Genomic DNA, 25,019 nt, shown 5'->3' with positions numbered 1-25,019 from the left:
AATCAACACCTGTGATTGCTTTATGCCTCACTTTATATCTCTATAATGTTAATATGCCTTGTATACTGTTGTTTAGGGTAGTTATCATTGTTTTATTTTACTGCGGAGCCCCTAGTCCCACTCAACATGTCTCAGAGAGCTCTTTTGTCCCAGCTCCCACACATGCGGTGACCTCACCTAGCATAACTAATGCCTCCAGAGAAGCAACCTCTCTTATTGTCACTCAATGTCTAGGTTTACCTCCACTGTGCCCGCACCCTACCATATCCCTGTCTGTACATTATGCCTTGAATCTATCCTACCACGTCCAGAAATCTGCTTCTTTTATTCTCTGTTCCCAACCCACTAGACAACCAGTTCTGATAGCCTTTAGCCGTACCCTCATCCTACTCCTCTGTTCCTCGGGTGACGTAGAGGTTAACCCAGGCCCTGTGTGTCCCCAGGCGCTCTCATTTCTTGAATAATGTAATCGAAAAAGCTTTGGTTTCATGCATGTTAACATCAGAAGCCTCCTCCCTAAGTTTATTTTACTCACTGCTTTAGCACACTCCGCCAACCTTAATGTCCGTGCCGTGTCTGAATCCTGGCTTAGGAAGGCCACCAAAAATTCTGAAATGTCCATCCCCAACTACAACATTTTCCGTCAAGATAGAACCGTCAAGAAGAGAGGAGTTGCAATCTACTGTAGTGATGGCCTGCAAAGAGTTCTGTCATACTTTCCAGTCCATGCCCAAACAGTTTGAGCTTCTAATTTTACAAATTAATTTCTCCAGAAATAAGTCTCTCACTGTTGCCGCCTGTTATAGACCTCCCTCAGCTCCCAGCTGTGCCCTGGACACCATATGTGAATTAGAGGTTGACCGATGGTCATGTACAGGTAGAGATATCGCCTACCTCCGCATGTCTTTTGCACACAATGTATATAGACTCCCCCCCTTTTTTCCTACTTTGTTATTGACTTGTTAATTGTTTACTCCATGTGTAACTCTATATTGTCTGTTCACACTGCTATGCTTTATCTTGGCCAGGTCGCAGTTGCAAATGAGAACTTGTTCTCAACTAGCCTACCTGGTTAAATAAAGGTGAAAAAAAAATAATAATAAAAACTACACACAGAGCCTGAGTTCGCGGCTGAGGCCAACAGATAAAAAATAAATAAACAGAATGGAGTACCGTGATTAATGGACAGTCCAGCAGGCATCAGCTATGTAGCCAAGTGATCATAGTGTCCAGAGGGCAGCAGTAGATGGAACAGGGGAGCCGCCAATACGCGAGCAACACTGCGTTTAAAGTTAGTAGCCCTCTGATGGAGGCCGGTTGAAGGCACAGCGGATGGAGTATTCGTCGGCAGACCAGTGGCGAAAGAGGTATTGTAGAATTTAGTTTGCTAGCTGGGAGATGCGCCTGGCTCACGGCTAACTGGTGCTAGCTTCGTGGCAGTGGCGTTAGCCACTGTAGCCAATCGGTAGCAGCGGTGAACCGGTGCCAAGGTCCAGAGTTTACAGCAAGGATCCGGTGGAGTATTGAGCTCCAGCCATGTATGAGTGGGGTTCGGGTGAACAGCTGAGTAGGCCGGGAGGTGGGCCTCAGGGATAGTTTCGGTACTGGATGCCACGGTGAGTGCAAGCTAGCTGCGAGCTAGCTAGCTGCGAGCTAGCTAGCTGCGAGCTAGCTAGCTGCAAGCTGTGAGCTAGCTAGCTGTGAAGATTAGAAGTAGTGGTCCAGGGATTACGGCAGGAATCCGGCGTTGTTGTGGAGAGACAGTCCGATACTGGTAGACTGGCGAGTATTATCCAGGCTAATAACAGGGCTGGTATTTGTGCAGAAGGTAAAAGCCGCTAGCAGTGGCTAACAATGACTGAATAGCTTGTAGTTAATTAGTGGGTTAGCTTTTTTTGTATTCAGATCTCTGAAATGCTCTCTAACTATGTAACATTTCGTGTCTTCTTACATACCACATACACGGGGCGGCAGGGTAGCCTAGTGGTTAGAGCGTTGGACTAGTAACCGGAAGGTTGCAAGTTCAAACCCCCGAGCTGACAAGGTACAAAGGTACAAATCTGTTGTTCTGCCCCTGAACAGGCACTGTTCCCAGGTCGTCATTGAAAATAAGAATTTGTTCTTAACTGACTTGCCTGGTTAAATAAAGGTTTAAAATATATATATATAATTAATATTGTAGCTGTTTAGTTAGTCACATGTTCAGCTGATCAGAAATCATTTTCTGAATGACAGTCAAATGACAAACATGCAATAACAACCAAAGTGCGTCTTCATTCATTACTCTGCTATGCCGTGCTCCACGTTGGATCCATAATCCCAAACAAATTGATGTTTATAATGTGTCTGCTTGATTTACAGATAGGGTCTTGTTAGTCTGTTTGGACACAGAGATACTTAGCTCATAATGTGTGGAGAACTGTTCCTTGATGGATAGGCTATTGTACAACACACGTGTGTTCCACAATGTCTGTAGTTTGTGGTTCGGTGAAGTTATGGGTCCTACAGTAGGTTTTATGTTGTTAGGTGAAGTTATGGGTCAATTTGTTAAACACTTAATTTACAAACCCTCAGTTTCATGCGGATGGCAAAGCTAGTTACAGAACATTTTACTAATTGAAGTTTTTTAAAAGTATAAACCAGTTGATTTGCGACAATAACAAACATATTAAGCAGGAGATTCAAGCAGGCCTTACAATTATATTCCAAAAGTAATTTGAAATACACTCAAAAGCAACCTGTAAATGGAGGCTATTTTTGCTGTCAACCGATGAGAACTCTCCTGAGTTTTCCCCCACTGTGGTGAATTAGTGAATAGACACAGAGCTTAATGTGAGTTTCTTTCAGTAGCTCTCCTGTTCTTGCACTGTAATATTCAGAATACATTGTGAAAAATGAAAATCTACCCTCACCATTTTTGCTCCAACCAGATATACTACACCCATAACTAGTGGTTTCCTCATTAACAGGGAGGAGATTCTATAACCAAATTGCATGTGCATCGCTCTCGTACCATAATAATTTAACAGACGTCAATTGTTGTACAACTTAATGGGTATGCTCTGGGCATCACCTTTTACCTCAAATAAATAGTGGATTTCTGCTACAACAATTGATGTCTGTTAAATTATTTTACAATTGTCTTAGGACAGTCAACCTAAGCAGTGTGCCAGACGACATTTGGTCTCCAATATAGGCCCCTTTCTGCGTTTTCTAAAATTGTGGTACGAGAGCGATGCACATGCAATTTGGTTATAGAATCTCCTCCCTGGGCCTTTAACCATCTGTCTGACTTTGTTGTTCACACAGGAGAGAGATGTGACTATTGTGGATCCTCAACAACATCATGAGGCAGAAAAAAGTCTCTCCAGATCAGAACTCCTCAAGAAACACCAGCAGAGAACCACAGGGAAGAAATCTCACTTCTGCTCTGACTGTGGGAAAGATTGCAAATCTTCATCAGAACTTAAAATAAAACTGCAAGTACACACAGGAGAGCCTAGGGTTAATTCTCAGATGTGCCAATCCAAATGTACTAGAGCATGACATTGGGGTCTGGGCTCCGAACCAACAACATGCCTATCTTGTGAAAAGAGAGAGAAGCTCTGCAGTGAGGTGAAAAGTTACTATGGATATTGCAGGAGTTTCTTCTTGAAATCAGACATGTCCGTGGTGAGCACAACTTGGTTGCTGATTGTCTCAAGGGTGGGCAGTCAAAAAGTTGTGTGTTTAGCCAGTGAGTTGCCATGGATCACAAATTATTTTGACTGGATGTCTTTCCTTGTTGGAGATGAGTTTTGTTTGGGCTCGTTCCAAGGGGATGAGAGTTCTAGAAGCTGGTGGGGAAAAACATCTTTATTTCTTGTTGACAGCGAGTAGACACCATGTTTTATATTGGTGAAGGTGAAGCATTGTATTTGATTATAATGTGAAATGGAAGTTGTTTTCTGTTGGTGGTAAGCATTCTCTTAAGGGGGAAGGTGTTACAGTCTTTGGTTTTTCCATCTATGTTTTGAGGTTGGACTTTAGCTCGTTAGCATGCAGGATGCACTGATTGGGGTCACCTCGTTAGTCAGTATGTGTTACACATCACCTTTAGTTGATCCACCTTTTTTGGTTTGCTTCCTGTCTTTAATTTTTTTTGTGTGTGTTGCTTTTCCTGTTTCCATTGTGTTGCATCCATGTCTGAAATGTGCTGTATTAATAAAGCTGGATTTGAACATATTGTAAGTCAAATGAACCTGTTGACCAATCAGACTCTTGGGCCCTCTTAGTATGAAAAACAGTATCACTCCCACTTTTCCAGTCTGCTGAAGGCGTGGTAAACACCACCCCAGGCTCTACCAGGGGCTTGAGGTGGTCTCCTACAGCTCTGATTATGTCATGTTCTGTGGCCTTGCTGTTCCATTTCTTGACTGCAACACAGAAACACATTTAGTCACATTATATAAATCACTCAAAGTAATGGATATGGATCATCTATTTTCTCAGTTACACCTGGCACCTAAATGTGACGTCTTGTCATCTGATCACTCCAAGCAGCATTATGTTCAGATCTACCAGGATGGGCATTTGACATAGTCTGGATGCAGTCTGGATGCAGTCAGGTCACCAAATATGCATCAGCAATGTAACGAGATGGGGTGAATGAGTGGGGAAAAGTACATTTTACACAAATTACCTTCATAATATCAAAGAACAAATGTGTGTGCCTGAGGGGAAATTAACTGTCATACAGCCAAGAGGGGTGAGAAATTACACCAATCAGTGGACAACTTGCACTAATGTAAATAAACATAGATGGAACATATTCCCTTTTGCTTACGTGATGAACCGCTAAGGGGACATAAATATTTACCATCTAAACCATGTGACCTCACCTTTCTGGCTGTAGAAGTGTTCTTCCTAACCAGTCCCTCAACAGCTTTCTGACTGAGCTCCACCCTCACTGGGTCTTCAGAGGAGAGGAAGGCTGAGGAGGGATGGAAGGAGGAATGGATCAGTCAGTCAATAAAGTGTATAGCTGCTGTCTATGCTGTCTGACAAAATCACAATTGATTCCACTCCATCAATACAAGCAGTGAACATTTGATGCACATGAAACACGTTATCTGGACATTTTGATAAAGAGGGAGAAGTGAGGCTTTAGCACAGACCTATACAGGAAACCATATAGGGATAACCAGGGATGTTCTCTTGATAAGTGAACCATTTTCGTGTCCTGCTAAGCATTCAAAATAACAAGGACTTTGGGTTGTCAGAGAAAATATATAAGTATAATATTTTCTTTAGGAATGTATTGAAGTAAAAGTTATTTTAAAGAATCTTTACAGCACTGTAAGAATAGGACCCAGGATGAAAACCGCTCAACCCCCCCTCCCTCCAGACCAACATGTTCAATGCTTCCTTCAGTACTCCCCAAACCTACAATTCTCCCCCAAATTTACCACTAATAGGCAAAGCCTCCACAGACCCTGTCTTGTATTGACAAACAGAACAAATCATTTAACATTCAAATATGTCATTTGAAACAGCTCAATTCAATCCAGCTGGGCCTTTTTAACACAGAAAGTTGTTCCTGCTGTAGATGTTATGCTTTTGTACAGATCTAGGATCAGTTCTCCTCCACAATGCATATACAGTACCGGTCAATTGTTTGGACACACCTACACATTCAATGTTTTCTTTATTTTACCTACATTGTACAATAATAGTGGAGACATCAAAACTATGAAATAACTCATTTGTAATAATTTAGTAACCAAAAAAAAGTGTTAAACAATATATTAAATATTGAAAGATTAGTGGAATCTGTGTGGGTAGCTGGACAGGTAGGATGACTGACAGTGAAGGTGAACAGATGGTCACGTGTCAGGTGACAGAGGAATGGATGAGACTGAGGCAGGAATTCCTTTAACCATAAAGTGGTATATTTACTGAGTAGTCTGTGCTGCATCACAAAGGAAACAAATAACATGCATCCAAATTCATAATCAAAGATCAAATCATATCATTCATTACTAACATAGGTGACTCTGCTAGCTAGCCAACAGCTAGCCAACGCTAGCCAACGTCTTCTGTATAGAACTCAACTACCCGGTCGCATTCACAGGTTGTATCACATTTTCACTTCATTTCATTACAGTACAACGGTTTGATTTGTTTGATCGTAGCTAGCTACTTAGCTAGCTACATAGCCGTCTTTGTATCAAAGATAATTGTGTAGTCTAGAGCGATTTTCTAGGTTCGCTAGCCATCTATTGTCGTTCTTTTAACGCAACGTAACGTAAACAACACTGCTAGCTAGCCTGCTAGCCCCCGAATAGCAACACTGCAGAAACTATTACACTCAACGGAACGACTTGATTAGTGTAGTGTCAACAACGCACCCACTGCCAGCTGGCCTACTTCAGCAGTACTGTATCATTTTAATCATTTTAGTCAATAAGATTCTTGCTACGTAGCTTAACTTTCTGAACATTCGAGACGTGTAGTCCACTTGTCATTCCAATCTCCTTTGCATTAGCGTAGCCTCTTCTGTAGCCTGTCAACTATGTGTCTGTTTATCCCTGTTCTCTCCTCTCTGCACAGACCATACAAACGCTCCTCACCGCGTGGCCGCGGCCACCCTACTCTGGTGGTCCCAGCGCGCACGACCCACGTGGAGTTCCAGGTCTCCGGTAGCCTCTGGAACTGCCAATCTGCGGTCAACAAGGCAGAGTTCATCTCAGCCTATGCCTCCCTCCAGTCCCTCGACTTCTTGGCACTGACGGAAACATGGATCACCACAGACAACACTGCTACTCCTACTGCTCTCTCTTCGTCCGCCCACGTGTTCTCGCACACCCCGAGAGCGTCTGGTCAGCGGGGTGGTGGCACCGGGATCCTCATCTCTCCCAAGTGGTCATTCTCTCTTTCTCCCCTTACCCATCTGTCTATCGCCTCCTTTGAATTCCATGCTGTCACAGTTACTAGCCCTTTCAAGCTTAACATCCTTATCATTTATCGCCCTCCAGGTTCCCTCGGAGAGTTCATCAATGAGCTTGATGCCTTGATAAGCTCCTTTCCTGAGGACGGCTCACCTCTCACAGTTCTGGGCGACTTTAACCTCCCCACGTCTACCTTTGACTCTTTCCTCTCTGCCTCCTTCTTTCCACTCCTCTCCTCTTTTGACCTCACCCTCTCACCTTCCCCCCTACTCACAAGGCAGGCAATACGCTCGACCTCATCTTTACTAGATGCTGTTCTTCCACTAACCTCATTGCAACTCCCCTCCAAGTCTCCGACCACTGCCTTGTATCCTTTTCCCTCTCGCTCTCATCCAACACCTCCCACACTGCCCCTACTCGGATGGTATCGCGCCGTCCCAACCTTCGCTCTCTCTCCCCCGCTACTCTCTCCTCTTCCATCCTATCATCTCTTCCCTCCGCTCAAACCTTCTCCCACCTATCTCCTGATTCTGCCTCCTCAACCCTCCTCTCCTCCCTCTCTGCATCCCTTGACTCTCTATGTCCCCTATCCTCCAGGCCGGCTCGGTCCTCCCCTCCCGCTCCGTGGCTCGATGACTCATTGCGAGCTCACAGAACAGGGCTCCGGGCAGCCGAGCGGAAATGGAGGAAAACTCGCCTCCCTGCGGACCTGGCATCCTTTCACTCCCTCCTCTCTACATTTTCCTCCTCTGTCTCTGCTGCTAAAGCCACTTTCTACCACGCTAAATTCCAAGCATCTGCCTCTAACCCTAGGAAGCTCTTTGCCACCTTCTCCTCCCTCCTGAATCCTCCGCCCCCTCCCCCCTCCTCCCTCTCTGCAGATGACTTCGTCAACCATTTTGAAAAGAAGGTCGACGACATCCGATCCTCGTTTGCTAAGTCAAACGACACCGCTGGTTCTGCTCACACTGCCCTACCCTGTGCTCTGACCTCTTTCTCCCTCTCTCTCCAGATGAAATCTCGCGTCTTGTGACGGCCGGCCGCCCAACAACCTGCCCGCTTGACCCTATCCCCTCCTCTCTTCTCCAGACCATTTCCGGAGACCTTCTCCCTTACCTCACCTCGCTCATCAACTCATCCCTGACCGTTGGCTACGTCCCTTCCGTCTTCAAGAGAGCGAGAGTTGCACCCCTTCTGAAAAAACCTACACTCGATCCCTCCGATGTCAACAATTACAGACCAGTATCCCTTCTTTCTTTTCTCTCCAAAACTCTTGAACGTGCCGTCCTTGGCCAGCTCTCCCGCTATCTCTCTCTGAATGACCTTCTTGATCCAAATCAGTCAGGTTTCAAGACTAGTCATTCAACTGAGACTGCTCTCCTCTGTATCACGGAGGCGCTCCGCACTGCTAAAGCTAACTCTCTCTCCTCTGCTCTCATCCTTCTAGATCTATCGGCTGCCTTCGATACTGTGAACCATCAGATCCTCCTCTCCACCCTCTCCGAGTTGGGCATCTCCGGCGCGGCCCACGCTTGGATTGCGTCCTACCTGACAGGTCGCTCCTACCAGGTGGCGTGGCGAGAATCTGTCTCCTCACCACGCGCTCTCACCACTGGTGTCCCCCAGGGCTCTGTTCTTGGCCCTCTCCTATTCTCGCTATACACCAAGTGACTTGGCTCTGTCATAACCTCACATGGTCTCTCTTATCATTGCTATGCAGACGACACACAATTAATCTTCTCCTTTCCCCCTTCTGATGACCAGGTGGCGAATCGCATCTCTGCATGTCTGGCAGACATATCAGTGTGGATGACGGATCACCACCTCAAGCTGAACCTCGGCAAGACGGAGCTGCTCTTCCTCCCGGGGAAGGACTGCCCGTTCCATGATCTCGCCATCACGGTTGACAACTCCATTGTGTCCTCCTCCCAGAGCGCCAAGAACCTTGGCGTGATCCTGGACAACACCCTGTCGTTCTCAACTAACATCAAGGCGGTGGCCCGTTCCTGTAGGTTCATGCTCTACAACATCCGCAGAGTACGACCCTGCCTCACACAGGAAGCGGCGCAGGTCCTAATCCAGGCACTTGTCATCTCCCGTCTGGATTACTGCAACTCGCTGTTGGCTGGGCTCCCTGCCTGTGCCATTAAACCCCTTCAACTCATCCAGAACGCCGCAGCCCGTCTGGTGTTCAACCTTCCCAAGTTCTCTCACGTCACCCCGCTCCTCCGTTCTCTCCACTGGCTTCCAGTTGAAGCTCGCATCCGCTACAAGACCATGGTGCTTGCCTACGGAGCTGTGAGGGGAACGGCACCTCAGTACCTCCAGGCTCTGATCAGGCCCTACACCCAAACAAGGGCACTGCGTTCATCCACCTCTGGCCTGCTCGCCTCCCTACCACTGAGGAAGTACAGCTCCCGCTCAGCCCAGTCAAAACTGTTCGCTGCCCTGGCCCCCCAATGGTGGAACAAACTCCCTCACGACGCCAGGACAGCGGAGTCAATCACCACCTTCCGGAGACACCTGAAACCCCACCTCTTTAAGGAATACCTAGGATAGGTTAAGTAATCCCTCTCACCCCACCCCCCCTAAGTTTTAGATGCACTATTGTTAAGTGACTGTCCCACTGGATGTCATAAGGTGAATGCACCAATTTGTAAGTCGCTCTGGATAAGAGCGTCTGCTAAATGACTTAAATGTAAATGTATGTAAATGTAACTAACATAATTTAGGGAATTCAACAGTCCAGTTCATTAATTAAGAAGTCAAGAGTAATCATCCGCGAGTCATTTAGGATCGTAACTATTTATCATAAATTATGAAAGAATACAAACAGTGAATGGTTCTTCAATCTATAATCCCCATTATCAAAGTTGATCAGTTAGCAAACAATGACGTTTCTCATTTCACTCTTTCAATTGTCTTCATGTTTACATATAATTAATTTCAATACATATGAACCATATCGATTGCATAATTGGCCTATGAGGATCCGTAGGGCCGTGATCATTGACAATTCACATTACACAATATGTTTGAAGCGTGCGCAACAAGCCGCGCTCCGCGATAATAACTATAAACAATAACTGATGGCCCATCTCCGGATCGCAACAGATAGTTCAGAAGAAAGGTAACATGAAACGTAACAGAGTCTGTGGACTTACGTGGCATTATATATTACGTGGATTCATGGACGCACAGAACTTCTGGATCAGATGGAGTTAAGGAAGAGAAAGCAGCGAGATCAGGCGTTGGCAATTTCCTCCTTTTATGGAGTTGAGATCTGTCGGACATTTCCACCTGACCTAATGAATTAAAGGATTATTCCACCAACTCCATGGGCCTTTTCTACAAATATTTTATATTCTCCAAGTTTATAATTTTAAAAGGCTAATTAATCATTAGAAAACCCTTTTGCAATTATGTTAGCACAGCTGAAAACTGTTGTTCTGGTTAAAGAAGCAATAAAACGGGCCTTCTTTAGACTCCTTGAGTATCTGGAGCATCAGCATTTGTGGGTTCGATTACAGGCTCAAAGTGGCCAGAAACATAACTTTCTTCTGAAACTCGTCAGTCTCTTCTTGTTCTGAGAAATGAAGGCTATTCCATGCAAGAAATTGCCAAGAAACTGAAGATCTCGTACAACGCTGTGTACTACTCCCTTCACAGAACAGCGCAAACTGGCGCTAACCAGAATAGAAGGAGGCCCAGGTGCACAACTGAGCAAGAGGACAAGTACATTAGTGTCTAATTTGAGAAACAGATGCCTCACAAGGTTTCAACTGGCAGCTTTTTCAAATAGTACCTGCAAAACACCAGTCTCAATGTCAACAGTGAAGAGGCAACTCCGGGATGTTGGCCTTCTAGGCAGTTGCAAAGAAAAATCCATATCTAATACCGTTTAAAAAAAATGAAAAGATTAGGATGGGCAAAATAACACAGACATTGGGCAGAGGAAGATTGGAAAAAAAGTGTTATTGATAAACGAATCTCAGTTTGAGGTGTTCGGATCACAAACAAGAACATTCATGAGATGCAGAAAAAATTAAAAGATGCTGGAGGAGTGCTTGACGCCATCTGTCAAGCATGGTGGTTGTCAATGTGATGGTCTGGGGGTGCTTTGATGGTGGTAAAGTGGGACATTTATACACGGTAAAAGGGATCTTGAAGAAGGAAGGCTATCACTCCATTTTGCAATGCCATACCCTGTAGATGGCGCTTAATTGGAGCCAATTTCCTCCTACAACAGGACAATGACCCAAAGCACAGCTCCAAACTGTGCAATAACTATTTAGGGAAGAAGCAGTCAGCTGGTATTCTGTCAATAATGGAGTGGTCAGCACAGTCACTTGATCTTAACCCTATTGAGCTGTTGTGGGAGCAGCTTGACGGTATGACACTTAAGAAGTGCCAATCCAATTGGTTGGAGGTGCTTCAGGAAGCTTTGGGTGAAATCTCTTCAGATTACCTCAACAAATTGACAACTAGAATGTCAAATGTCTGCAAGGCTGTAATTGCTGCAAATGGAGGATTCTTTGACGAAAGCAAAGTTTGAAGGACACAATTATTATTCCAAATATAAATCATTATTTATTACCATGTCAAAGTCTTGACTATATTTCCTATTCATTATGCACATAATTTCATGTATGTGTTCATGGAAAAAAAGGACATTTCTAATTAAACCCAAACTTTTGAACGGTAATGTAGGTTCAACAGGTTTGAGCAACACAGAATTTAGAAGAGTCACATTATTATAGATGACGTCCCACACGCCCTCGAGCGTGCGCGGCGTAGCCTTTATGTTATCTACTAAACCACTGGCCATGTTCGAGAGCATTGAAATCCATGCTGAATTGTGAGTAAATGGTGATTGGCTGACTGATTTATAAATAATAATGAGTAATTATTTATGATGTAAGGTGATTTGAAAATCCGTCATTTGCCAGTCGCCTGCAGTGTCGAACAAGCCCAATACCAAACAAATCAGGTTCGATGAAATGAAGTTTCAGACGTCATTGATGAAGTGCTGTTGATAAAGTGATATCGGCACACTCTAGGGCGTGAATACTTCAAAACACACTGCCTCGTAGCTCCGGAATAAACATAACTTCCCTACCGAAAAGTTGACAAAACAAAAAGGAGCAAGCAGGTATGATTTTACCATTTGTTTTGAGCCCACGGCAAGAAGGCACCAGAGCCTACCATGCCAATGCGTTTCCACTAGATAACACAACCACACGGTACATGGAAAGCATGAGGCGTGGCTAACATTTGCAAGCTTGAGCTAGCTACCAAGCTAGCATACAAACTGTAGCACAGAGTACATCCTCCATATGGCATTGAGAAATAGTGCATTGTGGGAAGTTGAGAAGATATCTGGAAATAAGTGAATGAATATGTAATGACGCAAAAACATACCTGTTTGTGCTTATAGGTAACCAGTTACTAATGCTTCAACCACGCTGTTTTGTTACACTGGCGAGTAAAAACTAATGCTTTCTACACTTTAACCTGTTGTCTGAAGATAAAATGTACATTTTACTCAACTTCATTACCCACTCCAGTCAGCAGATGGCGGTGTGGGAATTTAAGGTTATATTGTTGGTGTGACGTATATTCTAGTGGACGGAACGCTTCTTTCAACAGCAGCAAAAGTTAGCCAGACACCTCTGTAGCTTGCTAGACAAAATAGCCGAACCAATAAAGCTCTTTAGACGCTTTCGTATATATTAACCACTATGTTCTAAACCCCCTTCTGTCGTCTAGTAAGTTATCCGATTTAATTTAATATTTACGGTGTTGTTATTAGTCAGCTAGCGGGCTGGTTAAGTTCGCATTAGCCTAGCTAGCTAACAATTCCGACCATGAGTTTACTAAGGTACTCTCCTAAGAAAGAAGAGGAGGTCTGCTGGACGGAGAAAGAGGGTATGTGGCTGAACGTTGTCGTGAAAGAGGAGGAAGAGGCTGTCAAAATACAAAAACAAGTAGAGAGTGAGGCTGTTACAGTGAAAGAAGAAGAGAAAGACGTTTCAGTGAAAGAAGAGGAAGACGCGTTCAGAGTGGAGGAAGATGTTACAGTAAAAGTAGAAGAGGATGAGGAAGATGCCGTTTTTGAAGTTAAAGAGGAGGAGGGGGAGATGACTGTCACATCGAGAAATGAGGAGGAGGAAACTGGATATCTGGGCCATGAGATGGTTTTGAGAAACCGGGCCCTGATGAACACTAGTAAGTACTGGCACACATTTGTGCAGTAGTCAAGTTCCATGCTGTTACTGTAGTCTAGTCCCATGCTGTTACTGTAGTCTAGTTCCATGCTGTTACTATAGTCTAGTTCTATGCTGTTACTATAGTCTAGTTTCATGCTGTTACTATAGTCTAGTTCCATGCTGTTACTATAGTCTAGTTCCATGCTGTTACTATAGTCTAGTTCCACGCTGTTACTATAGTCTAGTTCCACGCTGTTACTGTAGTCTAGTTCCATGTTACTATAGTCTTGTTCCATGTTATTACTCTTGTCTAGTTCCATGTCTAGTTCCATGCCATGCCATGCCATTTAGCAGACGCTTTTATCCAAAGCGACTTACAGTCATGTGTGCATACATTCTACGTATGGGTGGTCCCGGGGATCGAACCCACTACCTTGGCGTTACAAGCGCCATGCTCTACCAACTGAGCTACAGAAGGACCATGCTATTACTATAGTCTAGTTTCATACAGTTACTATTGTCTAGTTCCATGCAGTTACTATAGTCTAGTTCCACGCTGTTACTATAGTCTAGTTCCACGCTGTTACTATAGTCTAGTTCCATGCTACTATAGTTACTATAGTCTAGTTCCATGTTGTTACTATAGTCTAGTTCCATGCTGTTACTATAGTCTAGTTCCATGCTGTTACTATAGTCTAGTTCCATGCTGTTACTATAGTCTAGTTCCACGCTGTTGCTATAGTCTAGTTCCATGTTACTATAGTTACTATAGTTCCATGTTGTTACTATAGTCTAGTTCCATGTTGTTACTATAGTCTATTTCCATGTTATTACTATAGTCTAGTTCCATGTTATTACTATAGTCTAGTTCCATGCTATTACTATAGTCTAGTTTCATGCTATTACTATAGTCTAGTTCCATACTGTTACTATAGTCTAGTTCCATGTTGTTACTATAGTCTAATCCATGTTACTATAGTCTAGTTCCATGTTGTTACTATAGTCTAATCCATGTTACTATAGTCTTGTTCCATGTTGTTTGAAAGATTAGTGGAATCTGTGTGGGTAGCTGGACAGGTAGGATGACTGACAGTGAAGGTGAACAGGTGGTCACGTGTCAGGTGACAGAGGAATGTATGAGACTGAGGCAGGAATTCCTTTAACCATAAAGTGGTATATTTACTGGGTAGTCTGTGCTGCATCACAAAGGAAACAAATAACATGTATACAATCAAATTCATAATCAAAGATCAAATCATATCAGTCATTATTAACATAAGTTAGGGAATTCAACAGTCCAGTTCATTAAGAAGTCAATAGTAATCATCCGCGAGTCATTTAGGCTCATAACTATTTATCATAAATCATTATAGAATACAAACAGTGATTGTATGACCAATCTATAATCCCCATGATCAAAGTCAATCAGTTAGCAAACAATGACGTTTCTCATTTCACGCTTTCAATAGTCTTCATGTGTACATATAATTAATTTCAATACACATGAACCATATCAATTGTGTAATTGGCCTATGAGGATCTGTAGGGCCGTGATCATTGACAATTCATATTACACAATATGTTTGAAGCTTGCGCTCCAAGCCGCGCTCCGCGGTGATAACTATAAACAATAACTGAATGGCTCACTCTCTCGATCACCACATTTACATTTACATTTAAGTCATTTAGCAGACGCTCTTATCCAGAGCGACTTACAAATTGGTGCATTCACCTTATGACATCCAGTGGAACAGTCACTTTACAATAGTGCATCTAAATCTTAAAGGGGGGGGGGAATACTTATCCTATCCTAGGTATTCCTTAAAGAGGTGGGGTTTCATCATTCAGATGAAAGGTAAGAGTCGGTGGACTTACGTTGATTCATGGACGCACATAACTTCTGGATCAGATGGAGTTAAGGAAGAGAAAGCAGCGAGATCAGGCGATGGCAATTTCCTCCTTTTTATGGAGTTGAGATCTGTCGGACATTTCCACCTGACCTAATTAAAGCGCCCCTGGCCCAGCTGAGTAAATGGCAATGAATTAAAGGAGTATTCCACCAACTCCATGGGCCTTTTCTACACTGTTACTATAGTCTAGTTCCATGCTGTTACTATAGTCTAGTTCCATGTTACTATAGTTACTATAGTCTAGTTCAATGTTGTTAATATAGTCTAGTTCTATGTTGTTACTATAGTTTAGTTCCATGTTGTTACTATAGTCTAGTCACATGTTACTATAGTTACTATAGTTACTATAGTCTTGTTCCATGTTACTATAGTTACTATTGTCTAGTTCCATGTTGTTACTATAGTCTAGTTCCATGTTACTATAGTTACTATTGTCTAGTTCCATGTTGTTACTATAGTCTAGTTCCATGTTACTATAGTCTTGTTCCATGTTACTATAGTCTTGTTCCATGTTACTATAGTTAGTATTGTCTAGTTCCATGCTGTTACTATAGTCTAGTTCCATGCTGTTACTATAGTCTAGTTCCACACTGTTACTATAGTCTAGTTCCATGTTACTATAGTTACTATAGTCTAGTTCCATGTTGTTACTATAGTCTAGTTCCATGTTGTTACTATAGTTTAGTTCCATGTTGTTACTATAGTCTAGTCACATGTTACTATAGTTACTATAGTTACTATAGTCTTGTTCCATGTTACTATAGTTACTATTGTCTAGTTCCATGTTGTTACTATAGTCTAGTTCCATGTTACTATAGTCTTGTTCCATGTTACTATAGTCTTGTTCCATGTTACTATAGTCTTGTTCCATGTTACTATAGTTAGTATTGTCTAGTTCCATGCTGTTACTATAGTCTAGTTCCATGCTGTTACTATAGTCTAGTTCCATGCTGTTACTATAGTCTAGTTCCACGCTGTTACTATAGTCTAGTTCCATGTTACTATAGTTACTATAGTCTTGTTCCATGTTACTATAGTTACTATTGTCTAGTTCCATGCTGTTACTATAGTCTAGTTCCATACTGTTACTATAGTCTAGTTCCATACTGTTACTATAGTCTAGTTCCATACTGTTACTATAGTCTAGTTCCATACTGTTACTATAGTCTAGTTCCATGCTATTACTATAGTCGTGTTCCATGTTACTATAGTCGTGTTCCATGTTACTATAGTTACTAAAGTCTTGTTCCATGTTACTATAGTTACTATTGTCTAGTTCCACGCTGTTACTATAGTCTAGTTCCACGCTGTTACTATAGTCTAGTTCCACGCTGTTACTATAGTCTAGTTCCACGCTGTTACTATAGTCTAGTTCCACGCTGTTACTGTAGTCTAGTTCCACGCTCTTACTATAGTCTAGTTCCACGCTCTTACTATAGTCTAGTTCCATGCTGTTACTATAGTCTAGTTCCATGCTGTTACTATAGTCTAGTTCCATGCTGTTACTATAGTCTAGTTCCACGCTGTTACTATAGTCTAGTTACATGGTCCTTCTGTAGCTCAGTTGGTAGAGCATGGTTCCATAGTGGGTTCGATTCCCGGGACCACCCATACCTAGAATGTATGCACACATGACTGTAAGTCGTCTATAAAAGTTCCAATGGCATTTATTATTATTATTACTATAGTCTAGTTCCATGCTGTTACTATAGTCTAGTTCCATGATTTTACTATAGTCTAGTTCCACGCTGTTACTGTAGTCTAGTTCCATGTTACTATAGTTACCATAGTCTACTTCCATGTTGTTACTATAGTCTAGTTCCATGTTGTTACTATTGTCTAGTTCCATGTTGTTACTGTAGTCTAGTTCCATGCTGTTACTGTAGTCTAGTTCCATGCTGTTACTATAGTCTAGTTCCATGCTGTTACTATAGTCTAGTTCCATGCTGTTACTATAGTCTAGTTCCATGCTGTTACGATAGTCTAGTTCCATGCTGTTACGATAGTCTAGTTCCATGCTGTTACGATAGTCTAGTTCCATGCTGTTACGATAGTCTAGTTCCATGCTGTTACGATAGTCTAGTTCCATGCTGTTACGATAGTCTAGTTCCATGCTGTTACTATCGACTAGTTCCATCCTGTTACTATAGTCTAGTTCCATGCTGTTACTATAGTCTAGTTCCATGTTGTTACTATAGTTACCATAGTCTACTTCCATGTTGTTACTATAGTCTAGTTCCATGTTGTTACTATTGTCTAGTTCCATGCTACTATAGTTACTATAGTCTAGTTCCATGCTACTATAGTTACTATAGTCTAGTTCCACGCTGTTACTATAGTCTAGTTCCACGCTGTTACTATAGTCTAGTTCCACGCTGTTACTGTAGTCTAGTTCCACGCTGTTACTGTAGTCTAGTTCCACGCTGTTACTATAGTCTAGTTCCATGCTGTTACTATAGTCTAGTTCCATGCTGTTACTATGGTCTAATAATGACTTAAATGTAAATGTAATCCATGTTACTATAGTCTTGTTCCATGTTATTACTATAGCCTAGTTCCATGTTGTTACTATAGTCTAGTTCCATACTGTTACTATAGTCTAGTTCCATACTGTTACTATAGTCTAGTTCCATACTGTTACTATAGTCTAGTTCCATACTGTTACTATAGTCTAGTTCCATACTGTTACTATAGTCTAGTTCCATACTGTTACTATAGACTAGTTCCATGCTGTTACTATAGACTAGTTCCATGTTACTATAGCTACTAAAGTCTTGTTCCATGTTACTATAGTTACTATAGTCTAGTTCCATGCTGTTACTATAGTCTAGTTCCACGCTGTTACTATAGTCTAGTTCCATGCTGTTACTATAGTCTAGTTCCACGCTGTTACTATAGTCTAGTTCCATGTTACTATAGTTACTATAGTCTAGTTCCACGCTGTTACTATAGTCTAGTTCCACGCTGTTACTATAGTCTAGTTCCACGCTGTTACTATAGTCTAGTTCCATGCTACTATAGTTACTATAGTCTAGTTCCACGCTGTTACTATAGTCTAGTTCCATGCAGTTACTATAGTCTAGTTCCATGCTACTATAATTACTATAGTCTAGTTCCACGCTGTTACTATAGTCTAGTTCCATGCTACTATAGTTACTATAGTCTAGTTCCACGCTGTTACTATAGTCTAGTTCCACGCTGTTACTATAGTCTAGTTCCACGCTGTTACTATAGTCTAGTTCCACGCTGTTACTATAGTCTAGTTCCACGCTGTTACTATAGTCTAGTTCCACGCTGTTACTATAGTCTAGTTCCACGCTGTTACTGTAGTCTAGTTCCACGCTGTTACTGTAGTCTAGTTCCACGCTGTTACTATAGTCTAGTTCCACGCTGTTACTATAGTCTAGTTACATGGTCCTTCTGTAGCTCAGTTGGTAGAGCATGGCGCTTGTAACGCCAGGGTAGTGGGTTCGATTCCCGGGACCACCCATATGTAGAATGTATGCACACATGACTGTAAGTCGCTTTGGATAAAAGCGTCTGCTAAATGGCATTTATTATTATTATTATTATTACTATAGTCTAGTTCCATGCTGTTACTATAGTCTAGTTCCATGATTTTACTATAGTCTAGTTCCACGCTGTTACTGTAGTCTAGTTCCATTTTACTATAGTTACCATAGTCTACTTCCATGTTGTTACTATAGTCTAGTTCCATGTTGTTACTATAGTCTAGTTCCATGCTGTTACTGTAGTCTAGTTCCATGCTGTTACTGTAGTCTAGTTCCATGCTGTTACTATAGTCTAGTTCCATGCTGTTACTATAGTCTAGTTCCATGCTGTTACTATAGTCTAGTTCCACGCTGTTACTATAGTCTAGTTCCATGTTGTTACTATAGTCTAGTTCCATGTTGTTACTATAGTCTATTTCCATGTTATTACTATAGTCTAGTTCCATGTTATTACTATAGTCTAGTTCCATACTGTTACTATAGTCTAGTTCCATACTGTTACTATAGTTTAGTTCCATGCTGTTACTATAGTCTAGTTCCATGCTGTTACTATAGTCTAGTTCCATGCTGTTACGATAGTCTAGTTCCATGCTGTTACTATCGACTAGTTCCATCCTGTTACTATAGTCTAGTTCCATGCTGTTACTATAGTCTAGTTCCATGTTGTTACTATAGTTACCATAGTCTACTTCCATGTTGTTACTATAGTCTAGTTCCATGTTGTTACTATTGTCTAGTTCCATGTTGTTACTGTAGTCTAGTTCCATGTTACTATTGTCTAGTTCCATGCTGTTACTGTAGTCTAGTTCCATGCTGTTACTATAGTCTAGTTCCATGCTGTTACTATAGTCTAGTTCCACGCTGTTACTATAGTCTAGTTCCATGTTGTTACTATAGTCTAGTTCCATGTTGTTACTATAGTCTATTTCCATGTTATTACTATAGTCTAGTTCCATGTTATTACTATAGTCTAGTTCCATACTGTTACTATAGTCTAGTTCCATACTGTTACTATAGTTTAGTTCCATGCTGTTACTATAGTCTAGTTCCATGCTGTTACTATAGTCTAGTTCCATGCTGTTACGATAGTCTAGTTCCATGCTGTTACTATCGACTAGTTCCATCCTGTTACTATAGTCTAGTTCCATGCTGTTACTATAGTCTAGTTCCATGTTGTTACTATAGTTACCATAGTCTACTTCCATGTTGTTACTATAGTCTAGTTCCATGTTGTTACTATTGTCTAGTTCCATGTTGTTACTGTAGTCTAGTTCCATGTTACTATAGTTACTATAGTCTAGTTCCATGCTGTTACTATAGTCTAGTTCCATGCTGTTACTGTAGTCTAGTTCCATGCTGTTACTGTAGTCTAGTTCCATGCTGTTACTATAGTCTAGTTCCATGCTGTTACTATAGTCTAGTTCCATGCTGTTACTATAGTCTAGTTCCATGCTGTTACTATAGTCTAGTTCCATGCTGTTACTATAGTCTAGTTCCACGCTGTTACTATAGTCTAGTTCCATGTTACTATAGTTACTATAGTCTTGTTCCATGTTACTATAGTTACTATTGTCTAGTTCCATGCTGTTACTATAGTCTAGTTCCATACTGTTACTATAGTCTGTTACTATAGTCTAGTTCCATACTGTTACTATAGTCTAGTTCCATACTGTTACTATAGTCTAGTTCCATACTGTTACTATAGTCTAGTTCCATGCTATTACTATAGTCGTGTTCCATGTTACTATAGTCGTGTTCCATGTTACTATAGTTACTAAAGTCTTGTTCCATGTTACTATAGTTACTATTGTCTAGTTCCATGTTGTTACTATAGTCTAGTTCCATGTTGTTACTATAGTCTAGTTCCATGTTGTTACTATAGTCTAGTTCCATCCTGTTACTATTGTCTAGTTACTATAGTTACTATAGTCTAGTTCCATGTTGTTACTATAGTCTAATCCATGTTACTATAGTCTAGTTCCATGTTGTTACTATAGTCTAATCCATGTTACTATAGTCTTGTTCCATGTTATTACTATGGCCTAGTTCCATGTTGTTACTATAGTCTAGTTCCATACTGTTACTATAGTCTAGTTCCATACTGTTACTATAGTCTAGTTCCATGCTGTTACTATAGACTAGTTCCATGCTGTTACTATTGACTAGTTCCATGTTACTATAGCTACTAAAGTCTTGTTCCATGTTACTATAGTTACTATTGTCTAGTTCCATGCTGTTACTATAGTCTAGTTCCATGCTGTTACTATAGTCTAGTTCCATGCTGTTACTATAGTCTAGTTCCATGCTGTTACTATAGTCTAGTTCCACGCTGTTACTATAGTCTAGTTCCACGCTGTTACTATAGTCTAGTTCCATGTTACTATAGTTACTATAGTCTAGTTCCACGCTGTTACTATAGTCTAGTTCCACGCTGTTACTATAGTCTAGTTCCATGCTACTATAGTTACTATAGTCTAGTTCCACGCTGTTACTATAGTCTAGTTCCACGCTGTTACTATAGTCTAGTTCCACGCTGTTACTATAGTCTAGTTCCACGCTGTTACTGTAGTCTAGTTCCACGCTCTTACTGTAGTCTAGTTCCACGCTCTTACTATAGTCTAGTTCCATGCTGTTACTATAGTCTAGTTCCATGCTGTTACTATAGTCTAGTTCCATGCTGTTACTATAGTCTAGTTCCATGCTGTTACTATAGTCTAGTTCCATGCTGTTACTATAGTCTAGTTCCACGCTGTTACTACAGTCTAGTTACATGGTCCTTCTGTAGCTCAGTTGGTAGAGCATGGCGCTTGTAACGCCAGGGTAGTGGGTTCGATTCCCGGGACCACCCATACGTAGAATGTATGCACACATGACTGTAAGTCGCTTTGGATAAAAGCGTCTGCTAAATGGCATTTATTATTATTATTACTATAGTCTAGTTCCATGCTGTTACTATAGTCTAGTTCCATGATTTTACTATAGTCTAGTTCCACGCTGTTACTGTAGTCTAGTTCCATGTTACTATAGTTACCATAGTCTACTTCCATGTTGTTACTATAGTCTAGTTCCATGTTGTTACTATTGTCTAGTTCCATGTTGTTACTGTAGTCTAGTTCCATGCTGTTACTGTAGTCTAGTTCCATGCTGTTACTATAGTCTAGTTCCATGCTGTTACTATAGTCTAGTTCCATGATTTTACTATAGTCTAGTTCCACGCTGTTACTGTAGTCTAGTTCCATGTTACTATAGTTACCATAGTCTACTTCCATGTTGTTACTATAGTCTAGTTCCATGTTGTTACTATTGTCTAGTTCCATGTTGTTACTGTAGTCTAGTTCCATGCTGTTACTGTAGTCTAGTTCCATGCTGTTACTATAGTCTAGTTCCATGCTGTTACTATAGTCTAGTTCCATGCTGTTACTATAGTCTAGTTCCATGCTGTTACGATAGTCTAGTTCCATGCTGTTACGATAGTCTAGTTCCATGCTGTTACGATAGTCTAGTTCCATGCTGTTACGATAGTCTAGTTCCATGCTGTTACGATAGTCTAGTTCCATGCTGTTACGATAGTCTAGTTCCATGCTGTTACTATCGACTAGTTCCATTCTGTTACTATAGTCTAGTTCCATGCTGTTACTATAGTCTAGTTCCATGTTGTTACTATAGTTACCATAGTCTACTTCCATGTTGTTACTATAGTCTAGTTCCATGTTGTTACTATAGTCTAGTTCCATGTTGTTACTATTGTCTAGTTCCATGCTACTATAGTTACTATAGTCTAGTTCCATGCTACTATAGTTACTATAGTCTAGTTCCACGCTGTTACTATAGTCTAGTTCCACGCTGTTACTATAGTCTAGTTCCATGTTACTATAGCTACTAAAGTCTTGTTCCATGTTACTATAGTTACTATAGTCTAGTTCCATGCTGTTACTATAGTCTAGTTCCACGCTGTTACTATAGTCTAGTTCCATGCTGTTACTATAGTCTAGTTCCATACTGTTACTATAGTCTAGTTCCATGTTACTATAGTTAGTTCCATACTGTTATATAGTCTAGTTCCAGTTCCATAGTCTAGTTCCATACTGTTACTATAGTCTAGTTCCATGCTGTTACTATAGACTAGTTCCATGCTGTTACTATAGACTAGTTCCATGTTACTATAGCTACTAAAGTCTTGTTCCATGTTACTATAGTTACTATAGTCTAGTTCCATGCTGTTACTATAGTCTAGTTCCACGCTGTTACTATAGTCTAGTTCCATGCTGTTACTATAGTCTAGTTCCACGCTGTTACTATAGTCTAGTTCCATGTTACTATAGTTACTATAGTCTAGTTCCACGCTGTTACTATAGTCTAGTTCCACGCTGTTACTATAGTCTAGTTCCACGCTGTTACTATAGTCTAGTTCCATGCTACTATAGTTACTATAGTCTAGTTCCACGCTGTTACTATAGTCTAGTTCCATGCAGTTACTATAGTCTAGTTCCATGCTACTATAATTACTATAGTCTAGTTCCACGCTGTTACTATAGTCTAGTTCCATGCTACTATAGTTACTATAGTCTAGTTCCACGCTGTTACTATAGTCTAGTTCCACGCTGTTACTATAGTCTAGTTCCACGCTGTTACTATAGTCTAGTTCCACGCTGTTACTATAGTCTAGTTCCACGCTGTTACTATAGTCTAGTTCCACGCTGTTACTATAGTCTAGTTCCACGCTGTTACTGTAGTCTAGTTCCACGCTGTTACTGTAGTCTAGTTCCACTACTAGTCTAGTTCCACGCTGTTACTATAGTCTAGTTCCACATGGTCCTTCTGTAGCTCAGTTGGTAGAGCATGGCGCTTGTAACGCCAGGGTAGTGGGTTCGATTCCCGGGACCACCCATATGTAGAATGTATGCACACATGACTGTAAGTCGCTTTGGATAAAAGCGTCTGCTAAATGCTTACTATAGCATTTATTATTATTATTATTATTACTATAGTCTAGTTCCATGCTGTTACTATAGTCTAGTTCCATGATTTTACTATAGTCTAGTTCCACGCTGTTACTGTAGTCTAGTTCCATTTTACTATAGTTACCATAGTCTACTTCCATGTTGTTACTATAGTCTAGTTCCATGTTGTTACTATTGTCTAGTTCCATGCTGTTACTGTAGTCTAGTTCCATGCTGTTACTGTAGTCTAGTTCCATGCTGTTACTGTAGTCTAGTTCCATGCTGTTACTATAGTCTAGTTCCATGCTGTTACTATAGTCTAGTTCCACGCTGTTACTATAGTCTAGTTCCATGTTGTTACTATAGTCTAGTTCCATGTTACTTACTATAGTCTATTCTAGTTCCATGTTATTACTATAGTCTAGTTCCATGTTATTACTATAGTCTAGTTCCATACTGTTACTATAGTCTAGTTCCATACTATAGTTACTATAGTTTAGTTCCATGCTGTTACTATAGTCTAGTTCCATGCTGTTACTATAGTCTAGTTCCATGCTGTTACTATAGATAGTCTAGTTCCATGCTGTTACTATCGACTAGTTCCATCCTGTTACTATAGTCTAGTTCCATGCTGTTACTATAGTCTAGTTCCATGTTGTTACTATAGTTACCATAGTCTACTTCCATGTTGTTACTATAGTCTAGTTCCATGTTGTTACTATTGTCTAGTTCCATGTTGTTACTGTAGTCTAGTTCCATGTTACTATTAGTTCCAGTTTATGTCTGTTACTGTAGTCTAGTTCCATGCTGTTACTATAGTCTAGTTCCATGCTGTTACTATAGTCTAGTTCTATAGTCTAGTTCCATGCTGTTACTATAGTCTAGTTCCATGTTGTTACTATAGTCTAGTTCCATGTTGTTACTATAGTCTATTTCCATGTCTATTACTATAGTCTAGTTCCATGTTATTACTATAGTCTAGTTCCATACTGTTACTATAGTCTAGTTCCATACTGTTACTATAGTTTAGTTCCATGCTGTTACTGTTACTATAGTCTAGTTCCATGCTGTTACTATAGTCTAGTTCCATGCTGTTACGATAGTCTAGTTCCATGCTGTTACTATCGACTAGTTCCATCCTGTTACTATAGTCTAGTTCCATGCTGTTACTATAGTCTAGTTCCATGTTGTTACTATAGTTACCATAGTCTACTTCCATGTTGTTACTATAGTCTAGTTCCATGTTGTTACTATTGTCTAGTTCCATGTTGTTACTGTAGTCTAGTTCCATGTTACTATAGTTACTATAGTCTAGTTCCATGCTGTTACTATAGTCTAGTTCCATGCTGTTACTATAGTCTAGTTCCATGCTGTTACTGTAGTCTAGTTCCATGCTGTTACTATAGTCTAGTTCCATGCTGTTACTATAGTCTAGTTCCATGCTGTTACTATAGTCTAGTTCCATGCTGTTACTATAGTCTAGTTCCATGCTGTTACTATAGTCTAGTTCCATGCTGTT

The 25,019-nt window shown here is 41.0% G+C and overlaps 1 protein-coding gene across 1 annotated transcript in view; it reads left to right on the top strand.

Annotated features, from left to right (window-relative positions):
* Positions 1-12,307: 12,307 nt before the first annotated feature.
* LOC124018187 (zinc finger protein with KRAB and SCAN domains 7-like) overlaps positions 12,308-25,019 on the top strand; it is a 39,789-nt gene continuing 27,077 nt past the window's right edge. Inside the window, exon 1 of the mRNA XM_046333453.1 lies at positions 12,308-13,157. Coding sequence (XP_046189409.1) covers positions 12,797-13,157 — 361 coding nt within the window. The 5' untranslated portion in view covers positions 12,308-12,796. The remainder of the gene's footprint in view (positions 13,158-25,019) is intronic.

This window comes from Oncorhynchus gorbuscha, unplaced genomic scaffold (assembly GCF_021184085.1).
Source record: "Oncorhynchus gorbuscha isolate QuinsamMale2020 ecotype Even-year unplaced genomic scaffold, OgorEven_v1.0 Un_scaffold_428, whole genome shotgun sequence".
Taxonomy (NCBI): Eukaryota; Metazoa; Chordata; class Actinopteri; order Salmoniformes; family Salmonidae; genus Oncorhynchus; species Oncorhynchus gorbuscha.
Note: the sequence above shows the minus strand (reverse complement) of the source record. Positions and strands in the feature narration are given on the sequence as shown.